The sequence below is a fragment of the Lissotriton vulgaris genome, chromosome 12 (genome assembly GCF_964263255.1).
Source record: "Lissotriton vulgaris chromosome 12, aLisVul1.2, whole genome shotgun sequence".
NCBI classification, from domain to species: domain Eukaryota; kingdom Metazoa; phylum Chordata; class Amphibia; order Caudata; family Salamandridae; genus Lissotriton; species Lissotriton vulgaris.
Window position 1 is genome coordinate 135929212 of NC_141700.1, and position 26508 is coordinate 135955719.

Here is a 26508-nt window from a genome sequence, read left to right on the forward strand (position 1 = left end):
GCTTGAATCCAGGGGCAAAGTGAGCAAGGGACCCACGTCTGGTCATACCCTGCCAACTTAGGGTGAACAAAGCAAACACGAGGAGAGGGAGTGTCTGAAAAGTTTCAGTGCTCCGTCCATCATCTCCTTGTGTTTGCTTTGTTCGCCCTAAGTTGGTAGGATATGCCTAGATGTGGGTCCCTTGCTCACCTTGCCCCTGGATTCAAGCTACCCTGGCTGATGAAGGGTGTAACCCAGAAACCGGTCCCAGGATCTGGTTCAGTGAAGACCTGGCTTGGCAGTTCGGGCTGGACTGTTCCCATGAGGCACAGGGTCAAGAATGATTTGCATATGGCTGGGTCTGAACTGAGGTGGCGAAGTGAGTTAAAGAATGATGATGGATTCAACCCAGATCTGTGACTGGGGGTGAGTGTCTGAAAAGTTTCAGTGCTCCGTCCATCATCTCCTTGTGTTTGCTTTAATTACTAAAATGCTCAAGTCAATATAGCTTGTAGTTGCTTGGATTTAAGAGGCAACACTAAGCTAGTCCCTGTAAGAACATTTGGTGGGAAGTCATGTTCTCAGGGCATTCTCCAAGGCATTCATTGTGTTTTGAGATTAACCGTTTATAATCTAGTGAAGTATCCTATCTTACAAAATATAATATTGATTACGTGATCTCTGCTGAAAAGGTGTGTGAGGCCCTGTTCAGCAAAAATGTAACAAAGAGCACAGACTCAACAGCTGATGGTGCAAGGTTATCACCAGACCAGGACTTTGGGCTTAAGTGAACACTTACAAACCTCATAGATGTATGTGCTCATTTAATTGACTTTTTATCACTGTATGCCATTTACTTAATTCCACAGCTCGATCCCTCTTTTCCTCCAAATCCTAGCAGATTACATTTGCCAAAGATGTCAGACTACTCGATCTGGAGCTGATGGTTGTTTCTGGGTATGCCGTTGATGTTCCATGGGTGTACCACCGAAAGATCCTTCCATTCACCACAAAACGTCATTCCGGCTCATCCGCTGGACTGGAAGTCGGTGGAGATTATGTTCGGCAGTTCAAAAATGGTCATTACTGTTGATATCAAATTTTAATATGACTGTGCGTGTATTGCACCTTTATGGTATATTTCCTAATTAAACTCTAAAAAAGCCACATTAGGGTAGATGTGTGAGATATGCATTTCAAAGATAGTCTGAAGAGAGGGCAAAATAGTGCCATCCAGCATAGACTGTAGAAGTAGCTTTATGGTTGTTGCTCTCCTCTACCAACCAAGTGAAGGTTCATTCAAGCCTGGAGCCTACAAAAAGATGTGACCCTGAGTTTTGCACCTGTTGAGCCCACAAACCGAGTGCTTTTACCAAACCACTGAAAGAGCTGCCAGGAAATCTTCATGATACAGATTATTATTATCTGTTTGTTGTAGCACAGAAAGTAGGGCTATGGCACACAGCCACTGCATAACTTGTGGAAGCAAATATGCGCACGGCGTTTAGTGTCTTCTGTAGGGGCGTGCCGCAAGTTATGCTGAAGACCAATGCAGCCTAGTCTTAACATCAAACGTTCTTGTAAAGCTCGCATAACCCTTGGGGCACCTTGGCACTGGATAATAGGTGATTATTGATACCCAATATTTTGGTACCCATTTTTTTAACCTCAGAAGGATGAAAGGCTGACTGGATCTTTGGGATTTGAAACCTGTGGCCATGAGATCAAACACAGGTTTCTGGAGCAGATGTCAGTCCACTGAGACACATAGGGCGTGATATAGATCGTGGCGGATGGGTTACTCCGTCACAATGGTAACGGATATCCCGTCTGCTGAAATATAGATCCCGTAGGATATAATGGCCCATAGTCTTGTCTTGATTTCAGCTCATGCCCTCTTTCTTCCATCACCCTACCCTTCCTGTCTCTTTATTGCTTTCATGCATGCTCCTTTTCATCCCTTCTTTCTCCCTTTGCCAATCTTCTCCTATCCTTCTCTTCCACCTTCTTTGTCACTTTTCTTCTCTCTCTTTTGTTCTGGGTCAAAATCTGATGATAAAAAATAAGTCATGGTACCAAAAAATGTATGCACCTGCAACCACCTGTTCAAATTAAGCACTGTGCTCAAGAGTGTTAGAAGGCGATAATAAATAATAATAATAATAAACCATTTATTGAGCGCCTGGTTACACAGAAGACAGTGTGTTCCCGCGCTAATTGCTGCTAGGATTTCAAGAGGCAGATGTTAGTAGAGCCATAGGAGGGAAAAGTTACATAATGGGAAACAGGAATGTCTTAAGTTTACCCCGGAATCTAGATTCCGAAGGTTCCATACGAAGATGTAGCGGGAGTTCGTTCCACTGTTTGGGGGCCACTCACTTCATAGGTTTCAGCTGTAACAGGTTTAGTTGCATGTGAGATGACAGACCACAGTAAACTTGATCTTTCAAAAGCAGAAGCCTTTTGGGATATCACCTGATTTCCTCCATTGCGGAATACTCACACCTGCAGTTCTCACTTGGCACCACCTGATGTCCCAGTGTCTGAACAGGCAGGATTAGATTAGATCACACTTTATTGAAGTGATTAACACAGAGAGTATGCCAGCTGGTGCTTCCAAGAAGTATTTTGTGCCATACCCAGTAGCTATCTTGGCAAACCCTTATGATAAATAGTGCTGGATTAATTCATTTTAATTATTGCACATATCTGACAGCCACCTTTCCTCTCTTACGTGGGAGTTGCACCCCTATCATTCGAACCTTCCAGCACACTTGGTGGAGACTAAATCAGTAAATGATTTTTAAAAGGACACGGACACAGAGGTTATTAGGTGACAAGAAAGTCTGCATTAAGCAGAAAGCTAGGTAAGATTTGATCTGGTAGTCAATAAGGCAACTAAATGGACCAGAGGTCTCGGTGAGGAGTCACTGTCTACGTTTCTATTACAGTCAGATACAGGCCCTTTGCCTCAAGCAAGGAAGAGTTGTGGTTTAGATGGTACTGTGAAGAATCTAGAACAAGCATTGGCAAAGCCAATAGGTCTTGTTTACACAGAGTTATTGGCTTTGGCAATGTGGGTTTGCCACATTGTACACTAGTGTGGCTGCTGTTCTGCATGGCTAAAAGTTAGTGATGTGCAGTGTCCTGGAGTGGAGTGGGTGGAGTAGAGTGTTGTAGGCTAGATTTGTTGGAGTAGAGTATCGTAGAATGGAGGTGGGGGAGTAGAGTTGAAGGGAGTCGAGTTCAGTGGCAGAGAGTGTCATAGAGTGCAGTGTCATAGAGTGCAGTGTCATAGAGTGCAGTGTCATAGAGTGCAGTGTCGTAAAGTGCAGTGTCGTAGAATGGAGTGACGTTAGATTTGAGTGGGGTGGGGGGAATAAGGTGGAGTGGGTTGGAGTTGATTGAGGTAGTGGGGTGGATTGGATTGAGGAAGAGTAGACTGGGGTGAAGTGGAGTGGGTGTACTGAATGGGGTGCATTAAATTGGAGGGGGCAGATTGAAATGGGGTGAGGTGGATTAGAATGGGGTGGATTGGAGCAGGGTATATTAGATTTGTTTGGGGGACGTGGATAGGATTGCATGGGGTGGTTTGTAGTGGGGTGAATTAGAGTGGAGTGGGTGGATTGGACTGGTGGGGGTGGATTGGACTGGTGGGGGTGGATTGGACTGGAGTGTGACGAATTTGATTGGAGTGGAGTTGGATGGGGTGGACTGGAGTGGGTGAATTGGAATGTGGTGGGCTGGATGGATTCGACTGAGTGCGATGGGAAGGGGTGGGTTGAACTGAGGTAGAGTGGATTGGGGTAGTGTGGGGTGGATTGGAGTAGAGTAGGTGGATTGGACTGTGGTGGAGTGGGTGGATAGGAGGCTGGTGGACTTGAGGCGGATTCAATTGGATTGGGGTTGAGCTAAATGAGGTGTGGTGGATTGGATTGAGGTGGGATGGACTGAAGTGGGGTGGACTGGAGTGGGGTGAAGTGGGGTTGGAGTGGAGTATATTGGATTGGATTGAGGTGGATTGGCTTGAGTAAGGTGGATTGGATTGAGTAGGGTGGAAAGTATAGGGGTGGATTGGATTGGAATGGGGCGGACTGGATTGAGGTGGGGCAGATTGTTTTAGATTGGAATGGGGCAGATTGTGTTAGATTGGAGTGGGGCTGATTATTTTAGCTTGGAGTGGGGCGGATTGGTTTGGATTGATGTGGGGCAGATTGGAGGGGGGCAGATTGGAATGGGTAGATTGGAAGGGGCGGGTTGGAGTGGGTCCGACTGGTGGGGCAGATTGTTTTGGATTGGGGTGAGACAGATTGGAGTGAGGCCGAGTGTTTTAGATTAGAGTGGGCAAGAGTGTTTTGGTTTGGAATTGGGCACATTGTGTTGGATTTTAGTGGGGCAGATTGCTTTTGATTGGTGTGGGGTAAATTGGCGGGTGCAGAGTGTTTGGATTGGAATGGGGCAGATAGTTTAGGATTGGTGTGGGGTAAATTGGAGGGGGCAGGGTGTTTTGGATTGGAGTTGGGCAGATTGTTTTGGATTGGATTGGGGCAGATTGGAGTGCGGCAGAACATTTTGGATTGGAGTGGGGCAGATTGGAGTTGGGTAGATTGGAGTGGAGCAGATTGTTTTGGATTTGAGTGGGGCAGATTATTTTGGATCGGAATGAGGCGAATTTGAGGGGGATAGATTGGAGTGGGTTTGGTTGGGTTGCGGGATTGGAGTGCTGTGGATTGGGTTGAGTTGTTTTAATTTGAGTGAGGCGGCTTAGAGTGAAGCAGATTGTTTCGAAATAGAGTAGAGCAGATTGTTTTGGATTGGAGTGGGGTAAATTGGAGTGGGGCAGAGTGGGATGGGTTGGGAGGATTGGAGTGTGGTGGACTGGAGTAGATTGGATTGGGGTAAATGGTCTGGATTGGAGTGGGGTGGATTGGATTGGTCTGCGATGGATTGGATTGAGTATGGGGGATTGGTGTGGGTGAGGTGGGATGGATTGGTGTGGATTAGAGCAGGGTGGGTTGTATGGGGCAGATTGGAGTGGGGTGGACTGTAGTGCAATTAGGTGAGTGGGTTGTATTGGAGTGAGGTGTATTGAATTGGTCTGTGGTCTGTTGGATTGAGTTGGGCGGATTTGTGTGGGGTGAGGTAAGGTAGATTGGCGTGGACTGGAATGGGGCAAATTAGAGTTGGGTGGATTGGGATGTACTCCATGTTTATGTGTTAAAGCATCATTTCAGAAATTAAACAATGTTGCTTTGCAATAAATTGGTCCTTATCTTTTGAGAACAGCCCCCAAGAGAAAAAAACAAAAGAAAACATGAGTGCAAAGTGAGAAAAGAACAGTTGGCAAAATAAAAGAAAGTTAACTATAGAACATAAATCTTTGCAATTATATCTGTCCTGCTGGGCACATTTTTGCCAGTCATTCGCCTTCTGCTTGCAGGGTACTAAAAGTTAAACAGAACAAATGAGTACCTCACTCATGTCAGGAGCAGTGACAGGCACCGATAAAGCTGATTCAATCAGTGCTTGGTCCTTGCTCCCCAGAGAGGAACGAAAATGAGTTGAGGCCTGCCTTGACGAATTATGAGGCTGTAAAGAAGAGTACAACGCAAGCCAACAAATGGTAAGCAACATGCTCTAATGCCTTTTTTTGATAACAACAACGTTTCGCAAGTGAGATGCATGCCCTAGTGCATTCTCTTGCAGGCTCAACCCTAAAAAAGGGCATCTGGGTTGGAATCCCAGTTTTCCCACTCTACGAATTCATGTGATCCAGAGCTGATTAAGTTATTAATATGTGTTGGTATGTAACGCAAACTAGGCCCTTGAGAGCCGTCAGAGCGTTGTACATTAACCAGTGCAAGTTTGAAGTTTATATATGAATTGATTATGTCAGCAAAGAGAGCCTCCTCATAGATGGGTGGTTCATTAGACTAGTGCATCCACTCCAATGTTTGACCCTTTGATAAAGGTTTGCTGTTTTTTAGGGCTCACTCCGCCTTTCATCCTTGGAGTTCGAGAAACAAGCATCACTGAGTTAGGAAATGTAGTGCCAAGAAACCTCTGCTTGTGTGGACGTGCGCTCTGCAAATATGCCTACTATGCTACATCAATGGCTTGACTGAATCAAACTTTGGAGCAAGAAAATGTGTCTCCCAGTACCTAGGTTCTCCTACCTGACCATGATTGAAAATGTGTAGAGGCGATTCAGTTCCAGGTGTGTGAGTTTCATTTCAAAATACTTTATTCGGTTTACATGAAAGAAAACCATAGAAAATTTGCATTTCATCCTAAAAATATACAAAACACAAATGTACATATCCAGACATACTATACAAATATCCCAATATATATAAAAATATGAAAAGATATGGAAACAAAATCATTGATATTTAAAAAAATTACTTCATAAAATACAGCAGCAAACTTTTAAGAATCCACATAGTTTCTGTACCTTAAAGATGATTTCAGAAAATCAACCACAAATGGGATACACTCTGCCTTCAATAATTGCAAAAAATAAAGAGCGGGGCGAACCTGACTAAAATGTAACTTTTTTTAAAGTGGTTTTAAAAAGAGCCTCCGAGGGGCATCATAAAAACTGCAAAAAAAACTCAAAGTGCAGCAAATCCTGTGGAGACAAACTGTCGCAGCCACAGGTTGCTAACACTTGTCCTTTGTGACACCCCTTCGGTACAGCAAGTAGAAGATGGAAATAATCCAATCGAAGCTTGATTAGTAAGGGGTGGATTTGAGCATCACGTACCTGCGGACGCTATTTTTAGACAGTTCCATCCCCTCTCTTTTTAGTTTCTTTCGCAAGATAAAAGATTGTTTCACAGAAGCCACATCTGCTCTAGTGATACAATCATGTCTTAAAAAAAGGTCCGGACACCCCAGCTCTCCAAAGCAGCCCTTTAGGTATTTTAACCATGGTATTTTAATCATATGGTCCAGGCTCAAAATGTCTTTAATGAACTCCTGAGTAAGGCCAAGATCCTCATTCAGCCAACAGTTGAGCCAGAAAAGCAGTGGGCGCATAGCCAGAATATCGCAGATGAATGTTAGTCCAGTCCGTTCGTGAACTATTAAGTTCGAAGTCCCTTTCGGAACCCCCAACAACTGTTTTAAAAAGTTATTTTCTATGAACTGAATGCCCTCCAGACCTGTATACCCCACAATTCACTACCATAACTGGCAACCGCTATACTCTTTACCTGATAAATTTTTAACATTGGCGCTAATGGGCGCTTGCCTATTTATGTAGCGAAGTTAAAATTCGCTGTATTAGTCCTAGACACTTCACCCTTTTCTTTCTAAGTAGAGGGCCCCAATCCAGGCGGTCATCCAATAGGACACCCAAGTAGGAGAAAGTCGATGATATAGGTAGGTTTTATCTGTTCACCTTAAAGGAGTACTGCCTCCTCTGGCGCAACCCGACTTGCATTATGTAGGATTTAGAGTTGTTTATGGCCAGATCTCGATCGGCCATAAACCTGCGGAAGGTGTCCAGCAAAGTCTGTAAGCTTTTTGGGGTGTGGGTCAGGAGAACTGCATCGTCTGCATGAAGCAAGACGGGCAGTCCCCTGCGTCCCACAAATGGAAAATCAGCCCCAGTTTCTATCTAAACCTTTCTGTACTAAAGTCCCTAGAGACCCTCAGGTCCTGAGCAAATCTAATGTTTGCCTTAGTGTCTCTATGCAGATCCATCAGAAAGTCCACCAAATTTGCCTCCACCCCCATGGCCCTCATGGACTGCCACATCTTCCCCCGATTGACACAGTCAAAAGCGGAGGAAATATCCATGAAGGCCATGTAGATTGTCCCCGGGCAACAGTGTACTTTCCGTGGATCAAATAGAGGTTAAGGCATTGTGCCAGGGTAGAGTGACCTGGGCGGAACCCATACTGAATATAAGAAAGAATCAGATTTTCTTCCGTCCAGGCCGCCAATCTGTTTAAAACAACTCCACCTACAACCTTAACCACGGAGTCGATAAGGGAAATCGGTCTATAATTCATAGTACTATTATGACCCCCCTTTTTAAAAACGGGTCCGATGGTGGAGATACCCATGCTGGACACCCTTCCTTCGCCGCAGCATTAAGTACCGCCACCAGAATTGATGCCCAGAATGAGGGATTAGATTTAAAAAGGTCTGGTGGAATACCATCCGGGCCTGGTGCCTTATTACACGAAAGACTGGCAATACATTCCTCCACTTCTCTTCGAGTAAATACGTACCCGTCATTTTTCTGAATTCTCGGTTACGGCTGGGGTAAGGTTGAGGCACTTTTAAAAATACAGCTGAAGTGTGACACCCATTCTTCTTCTGTAATATTAGTGCCCAAATCCTCAGCCCTGTCCCTTTCAAAAAGAGTTTTATTAAAAATGCTCCGAAATCTGGAGCTGTTGCTTAATGTGGAAGGATCTAAAAGTTCCCGCCAAGTGGCTTCCTTCAGTTCCTTTTTGCGATCAGCCAGTATCTTTTTATAGTTAATACGAAGAGTATGAATCTGAGATTGATCCGTAGGATTTGCTTTCAGTGCGGCCTTTAATTCTCTAGCGGCTTTAAAGCATGATGGATTAAACCACTTGGGATCTTCGACCAACCTTCTTTGTGCCGGGACTGATAACAGTACCCCCACCTTGTAAACAATCCCTTTAGAAGCATTAAGAATACTCTTGGCAGTAGAGTCAGGTTCCACACAATAGGTAAGTTCTACCGCACAGGATTCATTAACCTTTTCTTGAAAAAGGGATGGGGTTACTTGGGCCCATTTAAGGCGACGCCTACCATCAATAAGCTTCAGCGTACCTGGTTCTACCAACCTTGCCTGCCTTAATAATATGCTGCCCCCCAAATGCATGCACACAGGGTTATAATCGCTAAAGGCACTCTCTTAAATTGTAAACCCCAATAAAAGGGACTGAATACTTGTAGAGATCAGAATATGATCTATAAAAGATCCACCGCTACACCTTTAAAAGACGGAACCATCTGTTTACTCGATGGTGCTACAAAACACATGGAGGAAAACAGATCGTATTCATTGAGCAGTTCGTTGAGTGTATCTCCCTGTAGGGAGTGCTCAAAATGGAGACCCTGGATCCTAGCACAGCCCATATCACCCATACTGTTGGGGACAGGGTCCCCACAAGGATGAACATTAAAATTGCCTGCTATCAAAAGGCTGTTTCTAGAGAAGCAACAAGACTGCTTAACAAAGCTATTCAGCTGAGTTATCTTGCAAACCCCCTGTCTGTACACTGCATTGTAGAAATTGATCAGACATAGACTGGAGTTCCCCCACCTTAAAACAATCGCTTGGAAATCGCTATGGGCAGAGGAGATATCCTTAATCCTACATTTCAGGGACAGTGATGTAAAAATAACCAAACCACCCCTGGCTCTTCCACTAGTTGCTGGGGATGCAGGGACAAAAAAAGCTTTATACCCCTCCAAAAATCGGTTACAGTTCACCATCCAAGTCTCCTGGAGACAGATCACGGAGAAGCGCCTGATGAACTGCACCCATAGTGTGTCTACGATCTTCTCTGCCAGCCCCGCAATACTTCAAGATAGAACATTATAGTCCTCTATCTTGGGGTGTGAGTTGCGAATGGACATTCATTTAGTAATGTACGTGCCCATTCAGTTAGTAATGCACACTCCTGTACCCCTCTGCAGATCATCTCAAACCAAGCCTTCTTCTTGCAAGTAAGTGACACTGCCCACTCTACCACCAGGGTAAGACAGTAGCTCAATGCTAAAAAATAGGTCCACCTTCTAACTAGTGGCCCTGGGGCACAGATGAAGCTGCAACTGCTCCAGTACCATGCATAACAAGGAGTATGGTCTTGTCTAAAACGTGGGCACAGGGCATGTGTCATTTTCAGTTTCTATGTTAGTGTTCACCCTGGGGTCAGTGCTTTACCAATAGGAGGGGTAGGGCTATGATGAGCATAATTGGTCCATGCCCTGTGCATTTAATAGAAAGACCAGGTTCTTTTATAGGTCGAGCCCGAGCAGCGCATGCGTTGCTTTGTGAGGCATGCTGTATTGAGGTACGGCATAGAAGCTACGTCCATCTTTTCCATTGGCTCCTTTTTCTGTCCTTGCAAAATGGTTGCTTTTCATTTGTGGATAGGCATAGTGCCTTGTCTGCATTTGTATCCTCCCATAACAACTGGATTTGTTACGTGTGTTGTTACTTGGTCTGCTTTATAAGTCGGCGAGCACTATTTTCTTTAATGAACTTCCCCTATTCCAACCGCAACATCGTAGCAGGCCGCCTGCTTTTAACTTATTTGTATTTAAATTATAGCTCGATTCACTATAACTATAGCGGCTGCACTCATTTAATGATTTAATTTACAGTGCAGGCCGCTTTCAACTTTAGCGGCCATGCTTATTTATTTTAATTAAATAAATAAGCACAGGCGCTAAAGTTGAAAGCGGCCTGCACTGTAAATTAAATCATTAAATGAGTGCAGCCGCTATAATTAACAGCACGGGACGCTATCACTTTAGCGGCCGTGCTACAGAAACTTTTTACTTAATTTTGTTTTTTCCGCTTTAGGTGAAAGCGCACCATACGCGCTTTCACTTTAATGTTGTCCGCACCCCTTTCTTTAGACGCTGCTCGCTGTAACCTGAATACGGCGAGCAGCATCTAAAGAAATGGGTGCTGCCACCATTTGAGTGTTCTAGCATTTATGAGAGTTTGAGCTATTGGCATTAACAATGACAATGCCTTTTATACATGCTTTAAAAAACACATAAATAAAAGGCATTGTCATTTACAATGCCAAAAAAATGCTTGTTTGATCTAGTTAATAGCCACTAGAACTCTGCAGTGAGTCGGCTGCAGCGGATTTTGCGCAATTTGTCTTATAGTCTACCATCTAATGCATAACTTGCAGAGTTCAACAAAAACTAAAATGCGTCTAGTTCACACAGATAAAGCAAAAGAGTGCCACGTGTGGTGCAGAGGCAGACTCTGCGCATATTTGCAGTTCTCTTTTCAGTTGCTGGCTGCTGTATTCATACGTTAAAATGGTACCAACAATCTGAAAGTTTTGCACAAACAGCATAAATATATACTGAAGTGAGTAAACTACTCAAAGTAAACTACCGCAGAACAAAACGTCTTATGCTTCATAATTTATTCAACCGTGGCGCAAAATGTGGTCCTCCTTTGCTGCATAATTCCAGTGTCTTTGCAGTTCATGGGTGACAGAGCAACTCTTTCTTCTTTTATGATTTAACCTTATCTACAAACTCATGGATAGCTTCCATGCTTAATTGTCTGTGCTCCTATTAGAGTCATCCCTCTGACCTAGCTAGTCCCTTTTACATCTTAGGAGTCCTTTTGGCGATCTTGCCTATAATTGCCAGCTGATTTCATGCCAGTCCTGCTTTTATAGCATGCTGAAATGCGTGTTGGCCCATACTGATGACAGGAAAATTGAAATGATAAGTTCTAGCATGATTCATACTATTGGCTAAAAAAACAGAACTAGCAAAAGGTCATCCTAAAGAGAAGGGTCAAGCTGACCACTAGCAATGCCTACTACAGGCTGTCATGTCCTTTAGGATAGTCCCATGATGTACATACCAATTACATACATTTTGTCCCATCCACACGGCTTATTGGTCCTACACAGGTGACCTTTTACCCTAGTATCTTACTTCTGTTTCTCCGACATCAGGCTCTTGGCACCATATCTTAATCCTTGTACACGATGTACATAAACATATCCTCACACATGGTAGATTTATTCTGTATAAGGATCACCACTTTTTTATTTTCATCCATGGCCAACAGCCAGCTGTGCATGATCATGTTTGTTTATAAAAGGATTAGCAGAGGATTAGTGAATGTTTTCAAAACATATCGATTCTAGAAGAAACCCTGGAGTGGCCACTTTAGTATAAAAGACCCTCACTCCCCCTTACAGAGCAGAGGGGAATTCCTTCCAGGCAGGACCGAGACTCTGCAGGCTGATCCTTCGACAGGCAGAGACCTGACATCCCATGTGGGGTGCCATCCTCGACGCAGAGAGGGGGTCCTTTATTCAGAACCATCAGGTGAGGGGTTAGTAGTTCCCTGGGGGATTCTTGGCTCCATCAGGATCTATCCTGGCACTTACATACACATGATCCACCTACATATCTAGGCTAGGAAAATTTAGGTAGGCCACGCATCGTAGGAGTACGCCAATGCTTTTGTTTTTCATAAAATCTGTTTGTATTCATCTTATTAGCACTATGGTAGAAATATATCTACTTTTTACGATATTGGTGCTAGCGATCACATTTGTCTGCTCCTGAATTCTGATTGTCGCAGCTAATATGTTTCACACTAGACTGACGCTTGACCAATAAATACTTATTGAAACAGTTCCAATCGTCATTCTATTTATACTCTGAGAAAAGTAAGCACGAGGGATTGAGCGAAATATACTTTATTGTTTTCCACGATACTTGAGGAATCAGGGTTGTCATGTTCAGAGGTTGCCAGAAACACCGCTGTAGAATACAGGGGGGTGATAGTGGCACTGTAGAGCTAGCTGTCCTCGTATTATCAGCCCTCTGGAGTCCTCTAACTGCAGACTCCCACCTACTCTCTGTGGTCTGCCTTTCTGAGCACTCTGGAGCCCTCTAACTGCAGACTCCTACCTTACCTCTACATCTGTTCTCATATTCTGAGCAATCTGGAGCCCTCTAACAGCAGACTCCCGCCTCCCCTCTGTAGTCTTGCATTCTGAGCACTCTGGAGTCCACTAACTGCAGACTCCCACCTCCCTCTGCCTCTGTACTCTCGCATTCTGCGCACTCTGGAGCCCTCTCAAACTCTGCCACTTTCTGTACTGCAGACGCCATCCAACACTACTGCAAGGGGAACCTGACCGTCACCGGCCCCATGGAGACTGCCTCCATCTTCGCCACCTACCCTGCAGGATACCTCACCATCTGGAATGGCTTCCTGGACCAGGTAAGTGATATATCACAGCACTGGAGTCCTTATCTAGGAGTGATTGTATTTATATAGCTTCAAATTCGCTCTTGTAACCACCCATGAGCGCTGAGCTCGGAGTAGAGAGTAGTAATCTTCATCTACAGAGAGAGTGCCATTGGAGGGGAAACAACCTTTACAACGCAACTTTTACAACGCACTACCATTACAACAAAAGTTTTACAACGCAACATCATTACAACGCATGCCATTACAACGCAACCATAACAACGCATGACACTACAACACATACCACTACAACGCATGCCATTACAACGCAGTCATTACAACGCATACCATTACAATGCATACCATTACAACGCATAGTACCCTTACACTATCCAACACTTACCCTACTGTTGCACCCCCTGGAGTTAGAATAGTAATTATTACCCCTACACTATCCAACACTTACCCTACTGTTGCACCCCCTAGAGTTAGAATAGTAATTTTTACCCCTACACTATCCAACACTTACCCTACGGTTGCACCCCCTGGAGTTAGAATAGTAATTTTTACCCCTACACTATCCAACACTTACCCAACTGTTGCACCCCCCTAGAGTTAGAATAGTAATTTTTACCCCTACACTATCCAACACTAACCCTACTGTTGCACCCCCCTGGAGTTAGAATGGTAAATTGTACCCCTACACTATCCAATACTTACCATACATGTGATGTAATGGTATGCGTTGTAAAGGTAGTATGTGTTGTAATGGAATGCGTTGTAAAGGTAGTTTTGTGAAATGGATTGTAATGGCATGCGTTGTAATGGAATGCGTTGTAATGGATGTTGCGTTGTAAAAGTTTCATTGTAATGGCATGCGTTGTAAAAGAATGCTTTGTAACGACATACATCCCCATTGGAGAGGTAGACTTACTCAGTCAAATCAGCAGTTTTTAGGAATCTTTGAGTCACTGTGTTAGCACTTGGGTTGTCTAGCTGTGCCCTTGGAAGAGCACAAGAAGGTGGATAGATGTGAATCTTTATATTACATGAATTTAAGAAAAGCACATACATTTTTACTGCCTTCCTACATATAATTGCAAATATTTCTCCTGTTCTATCTTATTATTATTAAAACGTTTTCAGTACATTGTTATTATATTATATTGTCAACCTCCTCTTTGTTATTTCTCTTCTTTTTACTACTTAATAAACTTTCTTTTTAACATTTAAAATAAATTCATTACTGCTGACGAACAGGGTTCGAGACATCTTTTTCTGTTGCGATGTGTTCCCTAGAGGTGTAACCTGTAGGTTGGGGACATAATGAAGGGGTGTTCGGTGAAGAGGGTACAGGAGTTGGCATGACAAAATAACTGCTCAGTGTGCCATCTTAGTGGCACCTGTGACCTCTTCGTCAGGCTGCCACAGTCTTTGGGCTACAGGGCAATATGTAGATGTCTCTAAAGAATCACTCTGCCTCGAAAACCCCAAGTGACGCTCCCTGCAAGGACTCTCTTCTTTCCCAGCTGAGGGGCAGTCTGCAGACTGATAATTTGCTATACATTTTGCAATCCCAGTGTAGGAAACTGATAAGGAAAAATGCTAATATAACATAGATAAGGGGGTGGGGGGCTGTTGACCTGGCTGTTTAGCACATTGTATTGACAATGGTGTTACACCCAAATCAACACATTCCATAAATGAACTGGCCTTATCGCAGCATCCGGGAGACAAGCTCATCTCAATGTCAGCATTTACAGCTGTGATTTCTAATGGGTTTTATCAGTGCTTAGTTGGCTCACTCGTGGCTCACTGGCTTTAGCAGGACTTGCTGGCACTGCTCTTACTCCACGGCTGTGACACCACCCCTCATGGGGCACTGGTTTCGCTCTTCTTGGCCTGAAGATTCTCCCATGGGACCCAGATCCTACTCCTCACCGGTTACCCTACTACAGGTAGTACTGCACTTACTCACCCGTAACCTGCATTACTCCCTCTAAGGTACTGCTCTGACCTGCACACGTCTGACCCTCTCACTCTTCACTGGGCACTGTTGTTATTCCTCCCAGCCCTGTCACTTCATCCAACAAGAAGATGCTGTGTTTCAGTATTCAAAAGGTCCCTGTTCTTACTTCTTCCCAGCTGATTTCACTAGCTAAAGGTGCCCGTACTCCTCCTATGCTGTGCTCAGTATCCAGTGGTGCACTGTTTTTACTCCTTTCAGGGTATCTCACCATCTAGTAGTGCACGGATTTTACTCTTTTCAGTCTTGTCTCACTATCCAGTGGGCACTGGTCTTCCTCTTCCTCCTTTCATGCTTGTCTCACTATCCAGTGGGCACTGGTCTTCCTCTTCCTCCTTTCATGCTTGTCTCACTATCCAGTGGGCACCAGTCTTCCTCTTCCTCCTTCCATGCTTGTCTCACTCTCCAGTGGGCACTGGTCTTACTCCTTTCAGACATGTCTTGGTATCCAATGGGGCACTGCCCTTCCTCCTTCCAGGCTTGTCTCACTCTCCAGTGGGCACTGGTCTTACTCCTTCCAGGCTTGTCTCACTCTCCAGTGGGCACTTGTCTTACTCTTTCCAGGCTTGTCTCACTATCCTGTATTTGGGCATAAATTTAGGGCGATGTATGTCTTTTACGGGTCAGACAAATGCAAGAAAAGCAAAGGCACAGACCTTAAATTTTGCATATAAACAGCTACAAACAAAATTGAGTTGCCCGTCTTATAGTCCTCTTTTAAAAACAATGGCAGCACAATTACTCCCCGCTATGGCCTACGGGTTGGAAATATGGCATGGCCGGGAATTTTAAAATTTAAATGACTTACAGACAAAAGTGTATAAAGCCATTTTTAAGTTCCCTAGAGTAGTGTCACCAGCCCAGATTCGCCTGGAGTTTGGACTTCAAAACCAGAAATTCCAGAGGCAATCTGTTTTTGTGAAATTGTGTTGGAAACTTCGCTCTTCGGAACCCGGTACCTTGAATAATCTATGCTGGACAGAAATAATGGCCCAATTCGACCAAAAAACCCCGTATTCATGGGGTGTAAACCTAAAAACAGCTCTGGTGCAATAGGACATTGAAGAGGCATGGGACGGTAAGAGGGAGGGGTGGCTTTTAATAGAGTGTGCAATGGCGCTGCAAAAAAACTATCTTTCCTAGACTACAAAAACGTAGTGGCAAAAACAAGTCATTCCTGGACAGTGATAAATTCTTATGTAAAACTAAAACCGCAAGACTATCTAGCAGCTCACTTCAGATTGTTCCTAAAAAATAAGTATATGCTGAATCGGTTTGGAGTATACAAAACAAAGGATCTGCAACCAAGTTGGAAAGGGAATTATCACAATGCAACTTGCAGACTGTGTGGATATCATAAGGGGTCTTTATGCCTCGTGATGTGTGTTTGTCCTACAGTCAGTGAAGCAAGAAGAACGCTTTTAAAACCAATTGTAAAAGAGCTTAATATTCTTACATGTAGGCAGACCATCACCCGCTGGGCGGGGAGATCATCAACCCTTTTAATTTGTCGTGTTGTAAAGTTACTAACCTTGATTGGCACACTCTCGGACATTGAACCTGTGAATATTTTACTAATGAGCTGGAAAACCCTGTACAGAGCTAGTCTTAATGGTGCACTCTACCGTGAACTTGTGAACATGGTTATTAATGAGTAGGAATCTATGTTGCACATATCCAGATATAATGATGTATTTTATTGTAAAGTTTGTTATTAACTTATATTGTAATACATTTTAAGTTTTATTTTTTATGGTTGTAAAAAAACAAATAAAGAATTTCTTCTATCCAGTGGGGCACTGGTCTTCCTCCTTCCAGGCTTGTCTCACTATCCAGTGGGGCACTGTTCTTCCTCCTTCCAGGCTTGTCTCACTCTCCAGTGGGCACTGCTCTTCCTCCTTCCAGGCTTGTCTCACTGTCTAGTGGGGCACTGGTCTTCCTCCTTTCATGCTTGTCTCACTCTCCAGTGGGGCACTTTTCTATCTCCTTCCAGGCATGTCTCACTATCCAGTGGTGCACTGCTCTTTCTCCTTCCAGGCATGTCTCACTATCCAGTGGTGCACTGCTCTTCCCCTTCAACGCTTGACTCACTCTCTTGTGTGGCACAGGTCTTCCTCCTTTCAGGCGTGTTTCACTATCCAGTGGGGCACGGGTCCTGCTCCTTCCAGGCTTGTCTCACTATCCAGTGGTGCACTGCTCTTTCTCCTTCCAGGCTTGTCTCACTATCCAGTGGTGCACTGCTCTTCCCCCTTCAACTCTTGTCTCACTCTCTTGTGGGGCACAGGTCTTCCTCCTTTCAGGCGTGTTTCACTATCCAGTGGGGCACGGGTCCTGCTCCTTCCAGGCTTGTCTCACTATCCAGTGGTGCACTGCTCTTTCTCCTTCCAGGCTTGTCTCACTATCCAGTGGTGCACTGCTCTTCCCCCTTCAACTCTTGTCTCACTCTCTTGTGGGGCACAGGTCTTCCTCCTTTCAGGCGTGTTTCACTATCCAGTGGGGCACGGGTCCTGCTCCTTCCAGGCTTGTCTCACTATCCAGTGGTGCACTGCTCTTTCTCCTTCCAGGCTTGTCTCACTATCCAGTGGTGCACTGCTCTTCCCCCTTCAACTCTTGTCTCACTCTCTTGTGGGGCACAGGTCTTCCTCCTTTCAGGCTTGTCTCACTATCCAGTGGTGCACTGCTCTTACCCCTTCAACGCTTGTCACACTCTCTTGTGTGGCACAGGTCTTCCTCCTTTCAGGCGTGTTTCACTATCCAGTGGTGCACTGCTCTTCCTCCTTCCAGGCTTGTCTCACTATCCAGTAGGGCACAGTACACCTCCTACTGCTCCTAATCTGTACTCACTATTCAGCAGGGCACTGCTCTTCCTTCCAGGCTTCTCTCACTATCCATTGGGGCACTGGTCTTCCTCCTTCCAGGCAGCACACGTACATCATTGTAGTCTTCTGGTGGCTAACTTTTTTCATAAGGAAAAGAATATTGTATAACCTGTCAGCCCAGTGTGAAGGTTAATTTGTATCCTGAAGAGAGAAATACTGAGATTTCTTTTGAAAATCATACCTTACTATTTGTATCATTGTAGTTAAAGTAGTTAAATACTCATGCAAAATGTTGAGACAGTTGAAATATACAAAGTATACATCTAAGTCACATATTATGCAGTTGGAACATCTTGATTTATGCTATCGGAAATAACAAAGTGCCAAACTTGAAGATATTATGTTATGAATAAAATCAAGGTTTAGCAACCTGCAAGACTTCTCTAATTACTTGCCTGACTACCTGCTCAAACGTGGGTACAGGACTCAGACGGTGGCTGTTGTGACGCCCCAGTGTCGTAACTGGGGCGTGGGATTGTTTAAAGAGTCAAAAGGAATGGGGGTTTTGTGTAATCCCCCCTTTGAAGATGCAAGTGTAGTTTGACCTCAGGGGCCACGTGGGTCAAGGAAATAAAGGAGGGTTCAGCTAGGCGTGGTCAAGTAGAGACCCCCTGAAGTTCGATACCGCTTTAAGCAACCTATATCTCTGTGTCGTTATTACCAGTCTCTGAACAAGTGGTACTTACACAATTGCAAGTACCAAATTGATCATTGGCCACTACACAACAGGCGGCGACCCACTTGCCTCTAGCTTTTCTGCCAGTAGCGGCTGCTACGGGACTGGGTGAGGAGGGCGAGGGGCGATGGGGGAGCGGGGAAGGGAACAAAAAAAGGAGAAAAATAAGCCACTTACCTTGTTACAGCCGGCTGTGTCTCTCCTCCATCCTCTTCTTCCTGGCTCGGATCAGCAGCAGGGAGCAGCATGAAGCGCCCAAGGTCCCCTGAGCCAATCACAACACTGCAATGCAGCGTTGTGATTGGTCTGAGTGTTAAACCCCAGCGCTCAGACGGTGCTAGGAGGCTTTGCATGTTCCTCGTCAGGCTGTGTAAAGCAAGCCTGGTCGGGAAGATGCAATGTGCGCATGTCTGTTTGGCTGGCCCGAGGGGCCCGGCCAAGCAGTCATGCACACTTACAGAGTACAAACCACTCCTCTCCCTGCTGTGGCCTGCCCCGCCTCTCACTTCAATAGTAAAAATAAAATTATAATAACAATACCTTATTATCATTTTATATTTTATATTGAAGTCAGTGGGGCGGTGCTCCTCCGCTTTAGTTGAGGAACCGCCACTGTTTTCTGCGTCAGGCATCAGCTTCTGTTGCTCTGGACAAACTGCTTGCTTTGACACCCAGTGCCTAAATTTTTTTTTACAAATCCTTTTGTTTTCTGCATAAAACCATACACCTTATCTCTAAGATGAAGTCCATCGCTGTAATCCTGCTAGCCCGCTGTGATCTGCTGACACTAATTTATTGATCATACCACAGTTCAGTCACACACACAGGGCCGGCTTTAGGACAGTGCAACTGGTGCAGCCGCACTGGGCGCTGACTTGGATAGGCAGCGCTGACCTCGGAGGGGGGTGCTCTGTGCTTAGCTATAACTTACGATTTCAAAACACCTCTGCATTGTTCATTGTGCATCCAGCTTCAAGGCAGCAATATCAATGTCAAGATAACCCTTGCGATTATTGTTCCTGTTAGAGAGAGAGATTGGAGTTTTGCCTAGTGGCATAAAGTAGCCCTGAGGATTAATATGCCTGCTGCAAAGGACACATACCGTGCGCATCACAAATCTGTATTTTGTATGGATAGCTGAGTGGATTACTGCTTTTGTCACAGAGATCCTTGTGTTATCGCAGTACATAAGATACATCCCTAATATAGAACAGTGACTGTTGCGAACTGTCATCAAAAAAGCTGCATGCAAACTGTACCAAATAGTTTGGATGTTATTGTTTTTTCCTCAGTCTTTCATTATCTGTTCCTAATGTTGAAAAAAAGGGTTCATTTGGGTAAATACACATTCTTATTAGTAAAGTCAGCCTTTACAAGGGCTTTAAAACAAATGAAATGTATGTTAGAGAGTGGCTATGGAGAGATAAAAGGCACTTTTACCCAGTGGTAGATAGGGAATCCGAGGAGGAGGTTATGGGGGACGTCAAAACAGATTATAGCACCGGGCGCTGCCAGCGCTAAAGCCTGCCCTGCACACATGATGGAGGAAGAACCTTCTCGCTTTTAGAACCATCTGCCTGCCTCCCTTTGATCCACCACATATCTCTTGTGATTTCTCATATATTTGAAGACCTGGCTCTGTACCCTCTAACCATCTGAGATGAATGTGGCTCAGTATATTTGGCTGCTACGCGCACTAGGATACGTTCTTTGGTTGCAGCTGCGCTTTACCTATGGTTAACAAACCATAGCATAACATAACAAATCCTTTCCAACAAGCACAGTCTAGGAAACCTTAAACTATGGACTGCTTAATATGTGACCTACATGATGATTGGTAAAACCCAACTGCCTTGCTTTCATTTTTAACTACAGTGATCCAGATATTAAGGTATAAACCTATGTTTCCTTTACCAAAATCTTGGGTACTACTGTTTTTAGGCTAAACTTTACTTGAGAGATTGATACCTAGATAAAGGATAACCCAGTAGGAAACAAGTACCTCGTCTACTTTGCTCATCTCTAATTGAGTGATAGAGAGGCAGTAGCATCAGACCAAGCTCTTCTTTTTTTCAAAATAAAAGTATAAAGGCTGTCTTTTTTCCTGCGGTTAAGTGACCCAGGATGGTCAAGTGTAGCATTCCCCGGGAAAGAAGGCGTTAAAGCTGTATCGACTTATCGACTTACGTAGCAGGTCCTCTCGCTCTCCTGCTTTTTGGTACTCATCACTTCATTTCTCAACAGGTGATTGGAACAGCCATGCTTCTTATTGGCATCTTGGCAATTGTGGACTCCAAGAATAAACCTGTACCGAAGGGCCTGGAACCCCTGATTGTAGGGTTACTGGTTCTCTCCATTGGCCTCTCGATGGGTTCCAACTGCGGCTATCCCATCAACCCTGCCCGGGACCTTGGCCCACGACTATTCACATTTGTGGCAGGCTGGGGTGCAGAAGTCTTCAGGTGAGTGAAAAAGTTCCATATCTACCTACATTGCGGCTCTCTCACCTCTATTTTCTCCTCTTCTCTTACGATAAAAGCCACAATCTCTGGTTCATACCACACTACTACCACAGCTCATGTTTTGGATCATGTTCTCCTACAAAAATACATTTAATGTATTTGGAAATTGTGCTAAACTCTTACTGTATTAACAATAGATTTTGTGCTTGTTTCAGTGCCGGGAACCACTATTGGTGGATACCAGTCGTGGCGCCATTATTTGGGGCAGTCCTTGGGTCCATAGTGTATGAGGTCTTTGTGGAGTTCCACCACCTTGACAACCTCAATGAACAGATTGCATCCTCGGTCAACAAGGACATGGAGAAGGCGATGCCAGAGTCCAAGAACAAGACAATGGAAGTGAAACCAATCTTTGCCATTGACACCTACATGGAAGGATGTACTGAGCATCCCAGAGACACAGAAGGCTACTTGAGCCACAGGTTATGACATATAAAACCTTGAGGAACTTCACCAGGCACGCTGTGGTATTCCACCCTGAAAATACCAGGAAAGAACCTGCAGCATTCCTGAGATCCACAGAAGAACACATGGACTTGTGATATCACAGCCTACATTTTCCTTCACTCCAGCATTACGGGAAGGGTTATAATGATATTTATGGTTCACCTACGTGGTAGATAATGAGCTATCACATGTACCAGTTCTCATTATTTGTCGTTAGTGTGCAGCCACCACTTCAACAATATAGAAAATTGGCGTGACTCAAATCGCTTAATCTACAATATGTCCCTCAGGAAGCCCCATCCTGTCTTCACAACTCACGGGCATTCTTGAATAGTCACAGCCGTAGCAGATTTACTCTTAGATGATGGTAATGCGTTATTTCATGTCTCCACATTCTACATCTAGTCCTTAGTATGGCAGCTCCTCTAACTGGAGGTGTCTGCAAGTCCATCTCAGATTCACAGCACCTTGGAGAACCACTACAGTACCAGGTCAACATTAATGTGTTCTGAGGGTGCACCCCCATTACATCGACTACCATTACTTCGATTCTTGCTAAAAATTCAGCTTTACCTTGATGGTCGATTCTTTCAACCATAGACCTTACTTCGTGATCTGCATGGCTGTACCGCCTAAATGCTTGGACTTGAGTTTTAATGGTAAATCTGGCCAGTCCGTCTTGCCTCTGCATTGGTAAGTCATCAACAGTAAACAGCTCAGTAGGTTGCTGCTTTTGTCCAAGGCATCTTTTTGTCACTTACATTTCCTAAGTTACAGTCCTTCTAACATGGCACAGTGAGCTATTTTCAGGCATCTAAGAGCTGTATGGAAACTGCAAAAGAAAGGTTTGAAACCGTATTTTCCATTTTTAGGTTTCGCCTGCACATTGCTTCCGCTGTGCTTGTGAAATCTCTTGTATTTAATATATCTTAAAAAAGGGCTCTTCTCAGTTCCCATTGCTGAATTACTGTGTCCATTTGCTTTTATGTGGAATGTTTTTTTTAAACTTCCCCTGGCTGCGCGCATTTACAATACTTCAACTAAAGCTGTTCACACTGTTTAAGCCCCATTCACTGTCAAAGTAAGATCTCTCCCCACAGAAAAGGCAGACAGCTTCTAACAGTATGTTGGAATGCTTGCTTTTTATTACTTAGTTTTGTAAAGCAGATGATTTAGCCTTAGAACGTTAGTGGCATTTCCTATGCATACCTAAGTACCTTTCTTTGCACTTTGTAGGTATTGTTGGATTGATTTTTTCAACATAATCTATTTGGTCACTATGATCAATTTTGAAATGTTGTAATGAACATTGCGTGCTAAAAAGAAAGTTAATATACAAGAGCTATGCTATATTTTACTACTAAACAGATAGCCAAAAATGCAGTTAACTTGCGACAACAGGGCCATAATTTGAATGGTGCAGCAGGTGCAATAGCACCAGGCCCAAAAGTTGTCAGAACTGCTGTAAACACATAATGTTGCCATATTTGACTACTAAGTAGGGAGTCACAATTGCAGTTACCTTGCAGTTAAAAGGGACTTGATTTGAATGGTACAGCAGGTGCAGTGGCACTGGGGCCAAAATACTCCAGGGATCCCACTAAACCCAGATTATTGCTAAAATGTAAAACTAAACTGGCAGTCACAAGTGCAGTTACTTTGCAGACAACAGGCTCATGATTTCAATGGTGCAACAGGCTCAGTGACACCAGGGCCAAAAGCTCTGGGCACCCCCACAAATCATCTAAAATAGCTATATTGTACTACTAAACAGGCAGACACTAGTGCAGTTACCTTGCAGACAATAGGGTCATGGTTTGAATGGTGCAGCAGGAGCAGTCGCACCCGGCCCAAAAGTTGTCAGAACATCTCTAAACACCTAATACTGGTATATTTTACTACTATACAGGCAGACACAATTGCAGTTATCTTTCAGTTAAAAGGGGCTTGATTTGAATGGTACAGCAGGTGCAGTGGCACCGGGAATAAAAGCTCTAGTGACCCCAATAAGCGCAGGTTATTGTTAAATTTTGCTATTAAATAAGCAGTCACAAGTGCAGTTACCTTGCAGGAACTAGGGTCATGATTTCAGTGGTGCAACAGATGCAGTGAAACTGGGGCCCAAAGCTCTAGGGACCCCTCTAAATACCAAATATTTGAATATTTTACTACTAAACAGGCAGTCACATGTCCAGTTACCTTACAGGCAATAGGGTCATGATTTGAATGATGCAGCAGGTGCAGTCGCACCGGGGTCAAAAGTTGTCATAACTCCTCAAAACACCAAATAGTGCTATATTTTACTACTAAACAGGCAATCAAAAATGCAGTTATCCTGCAGGCACGAGGGGCATGATTGGAATGATGCAGCAGGTGCAGTGGCACCAGGCCCAAAAGTTGTCAGAACTTCTCTAAACACACATTATTGCTAGTTCATCAAATATTTTCCTCTTTCATTTCATTTTTCAACATTTTGCTATTACTTACCCGCACTATAACACTAGTAGCAGCACAATATATTGTATTTTTGTACGTACGCAAGTCATAACACTTTAACAGACTTTCTGTAACTTATTTTCTACAACTACTCAGCAAGCTACAACTTGTAACAAAAAACAGGATATTATTAATCACATAGGTGAAACCTATTGCATGTACCAAACCTTGTCTTTCGTTACTTAAGAATGCTAAAAAGGGGGACATTGGGTAGTGATTCATTCTTATTATTGCAGACAACCCCCACTACTGTTGTCAGATTTTATATCCGGAATTTGTGTTTTTTTGTAGCCCAAGCACCCTTATCATATAACTTCTACTAGCTTGGATGCCATGCGACTCCTACGCCCTGAAGGTCTCATTGTTTTATATAATATTTCCTGTACATTGGTTTACATACCTACATAATTAATTATCTCTGTGCAGTATGTAGGTGTGATGTAAAGCGCTCTGACACCCTACATGGGATGAGTAGCGCCATAAAAGAAATTAAATAAATGTGAGAGAGTGGCTATGGGGAGATGAGGGGCATCTTTGGAAGGTGGTAGTGGGGGAATCCGTGCCGAACGATTCCATGGGGGGTGTGGAACCCAACGCTTGTCGTATCAGGCGCCACCTAAGCTAAAACAGGTCCAGCAGCAAAGACCCTCAAAGTGATTGAGCAGGTCACAAAAAAGTGCACACATAAGTCACTCCAACATGGAATTATTTTGAATGTCATTGGCTGTTGTTAGCTGCAAGGTGCATTCAAGGGAGAACCGTGTAAGTTATTCCTATCAATGCGCAAATATGTTTATTGTCTCAATAAAATGTTAAGAGAAAACACTTTAAACACATAGAGAACGAGCATTTGCAATGCAATCGGTCTCGCATTTGTGAAAGTTAGAGCTATTGGCGTTGTAAATGACAATGTTGTTTTTTACATCATCTCCGTGGCTTTGTAAGGGGAAGGCATATGTTATGCGTGGTAAAATATGGTTACATTGCAATCAAGTATTTGTATTGTGAAAATACTCCTTATAAACAAGCAGTTAAGCGATCCCTTGCTCAAGGATTCTAGGCAATGGCTGCATCAGTAGTTGCTACTCATTTCAATTGGCAAATCTATTGCTTTGTATAATATGCTAACCAAATTTGTCCTACGGCTGAGGGGGGGTTACTACATCCTGGTGCAAATATCAAATCTGCAATGTGGACTAGTAAAACATCTTCAAAGTAAGTAGATGTTAAGTTCAGAATAGTAAATCTATAAACCCCTATATGTATTTACCTTGGTGGTAACTTGATAATAGATATTGAAGATGCAGTATTTTTGTATTCATCATGTATTTTCGATATTTAACCACAATATCTCTATATCGATCGACTATTTCCTCATGCAGGTATTTTTCTGTAAGAAGGTTTCTTTGGGTGGGGTAGACACAACCTATCTCCAATATACAATACTTTCACTATTCATTCAATTGAAAAATTGAACAACGACCTGTGCATGGGCACAGTATGCTATTGTTCTTTAATTCCAAGGGCTTGTGGTTACATTACAATGAGATACATGTTCACATAGAAATACGGTCCATCGTACAGGAAAGATGAAGGGTATAACAAGCATGCTGGCACTCTGTATGAAACTAGGCGGTTGCTAGAGAGTGTGGGCCGGAAGCAACAATCTTGCGTTAGTCTAACCCCTGATGTGTGGTACTTGGCAGGGCTGAGCACAAAAGATGATTGGTGTACCCACTGCATTAGCCTAAGTTTTACACCAGATTGTGAATACGTTATAACCTTGAGCCTTGCACATGTTGGGGCCCTGATCCTCTCTAGGGCCCAACCTAGAACACAAAGTAAGAGAAGCACTAACTTAGCCTCAATTAACAAGTGGATAAAGTTACATTTGGTACAGGTACCACAGGGCTTATACCTTCATAAACCTAGCACTTTGGAAAGTGTCAGACTTTAAGAATGGAAAAACACAAATGGCAAAGTGGGAAGCAGGGTTCCATGTCAACATATCTCATAAAGAACTATTGACTGACAGCAATATTGTGTCCTAAATATACATTCAAGTCTATCGTCCATTTGGATATAGGTTTTTTATTTTTATCCCTAGTGTGACGATATTTTTGCTGACAATAATTAGAGCACAATATTTACTTCAGACAATATACTGACAGCGATGTTCTGATACCTCACTATTAAGGTGCATTGAGAGTTGGAATAGTCATTCAGACTCACAGGCAGACATTGCAACTCTTGTGATTCTTAAGGCAAAGGGAGGTTATTGTGTAATTCATGAGGAAATTAATCATTAGTTTGCAACCACTCCAAGAGTTGCAAATCATTGAATTGTTACTAACTGCAATTTTTAATTAGTAAACATTTGCAAAATGGAAGATGTCAGTGAGGTAGAACTTCCACTGTGCAAGTGACAGCGGCGCGCCTCAGGGGAGCAGGTAGGATACTCTTCGTAATGTGGCTTAGCATTGCTCACTTTTTGAGGACAATGTGATCAATGT

At 43.7% G+C, this 26508-nt stretch overlaps 1 protein-coding gene across 1 annotated transcript in view; it reads left to right on the forward strand.

The window, feature by feature from the left end:
• The window catches only part of AQP10 (aquaporin 10), a 63472-nt gene extending 38438 nt beyond the window's left edge, over nucleotides 1-25034 (forward strand). The window contains exons 4-6 of the mRNA XM_086946400.1: nucleotides 12861-12979; nucleotides 20775-20992; nucleotides 21208-25034. Of these exons, the coding sequence (XP_086802526.1) occupies nucleotides 12861-12979; nucleotides 20775-20992; nucleotides 21208-21481 (611 nt within the window). The 3' untranslated portion in view covers nucleotides 21482-25034. The remainder of the gene's footprint in view (nucleotides 1-12860; nucleotides 12980-20774; nucleotides 20993-21207) is intronic.
• Nucleotides 25035-26508: the final 1474 nt, after the last annotated feature.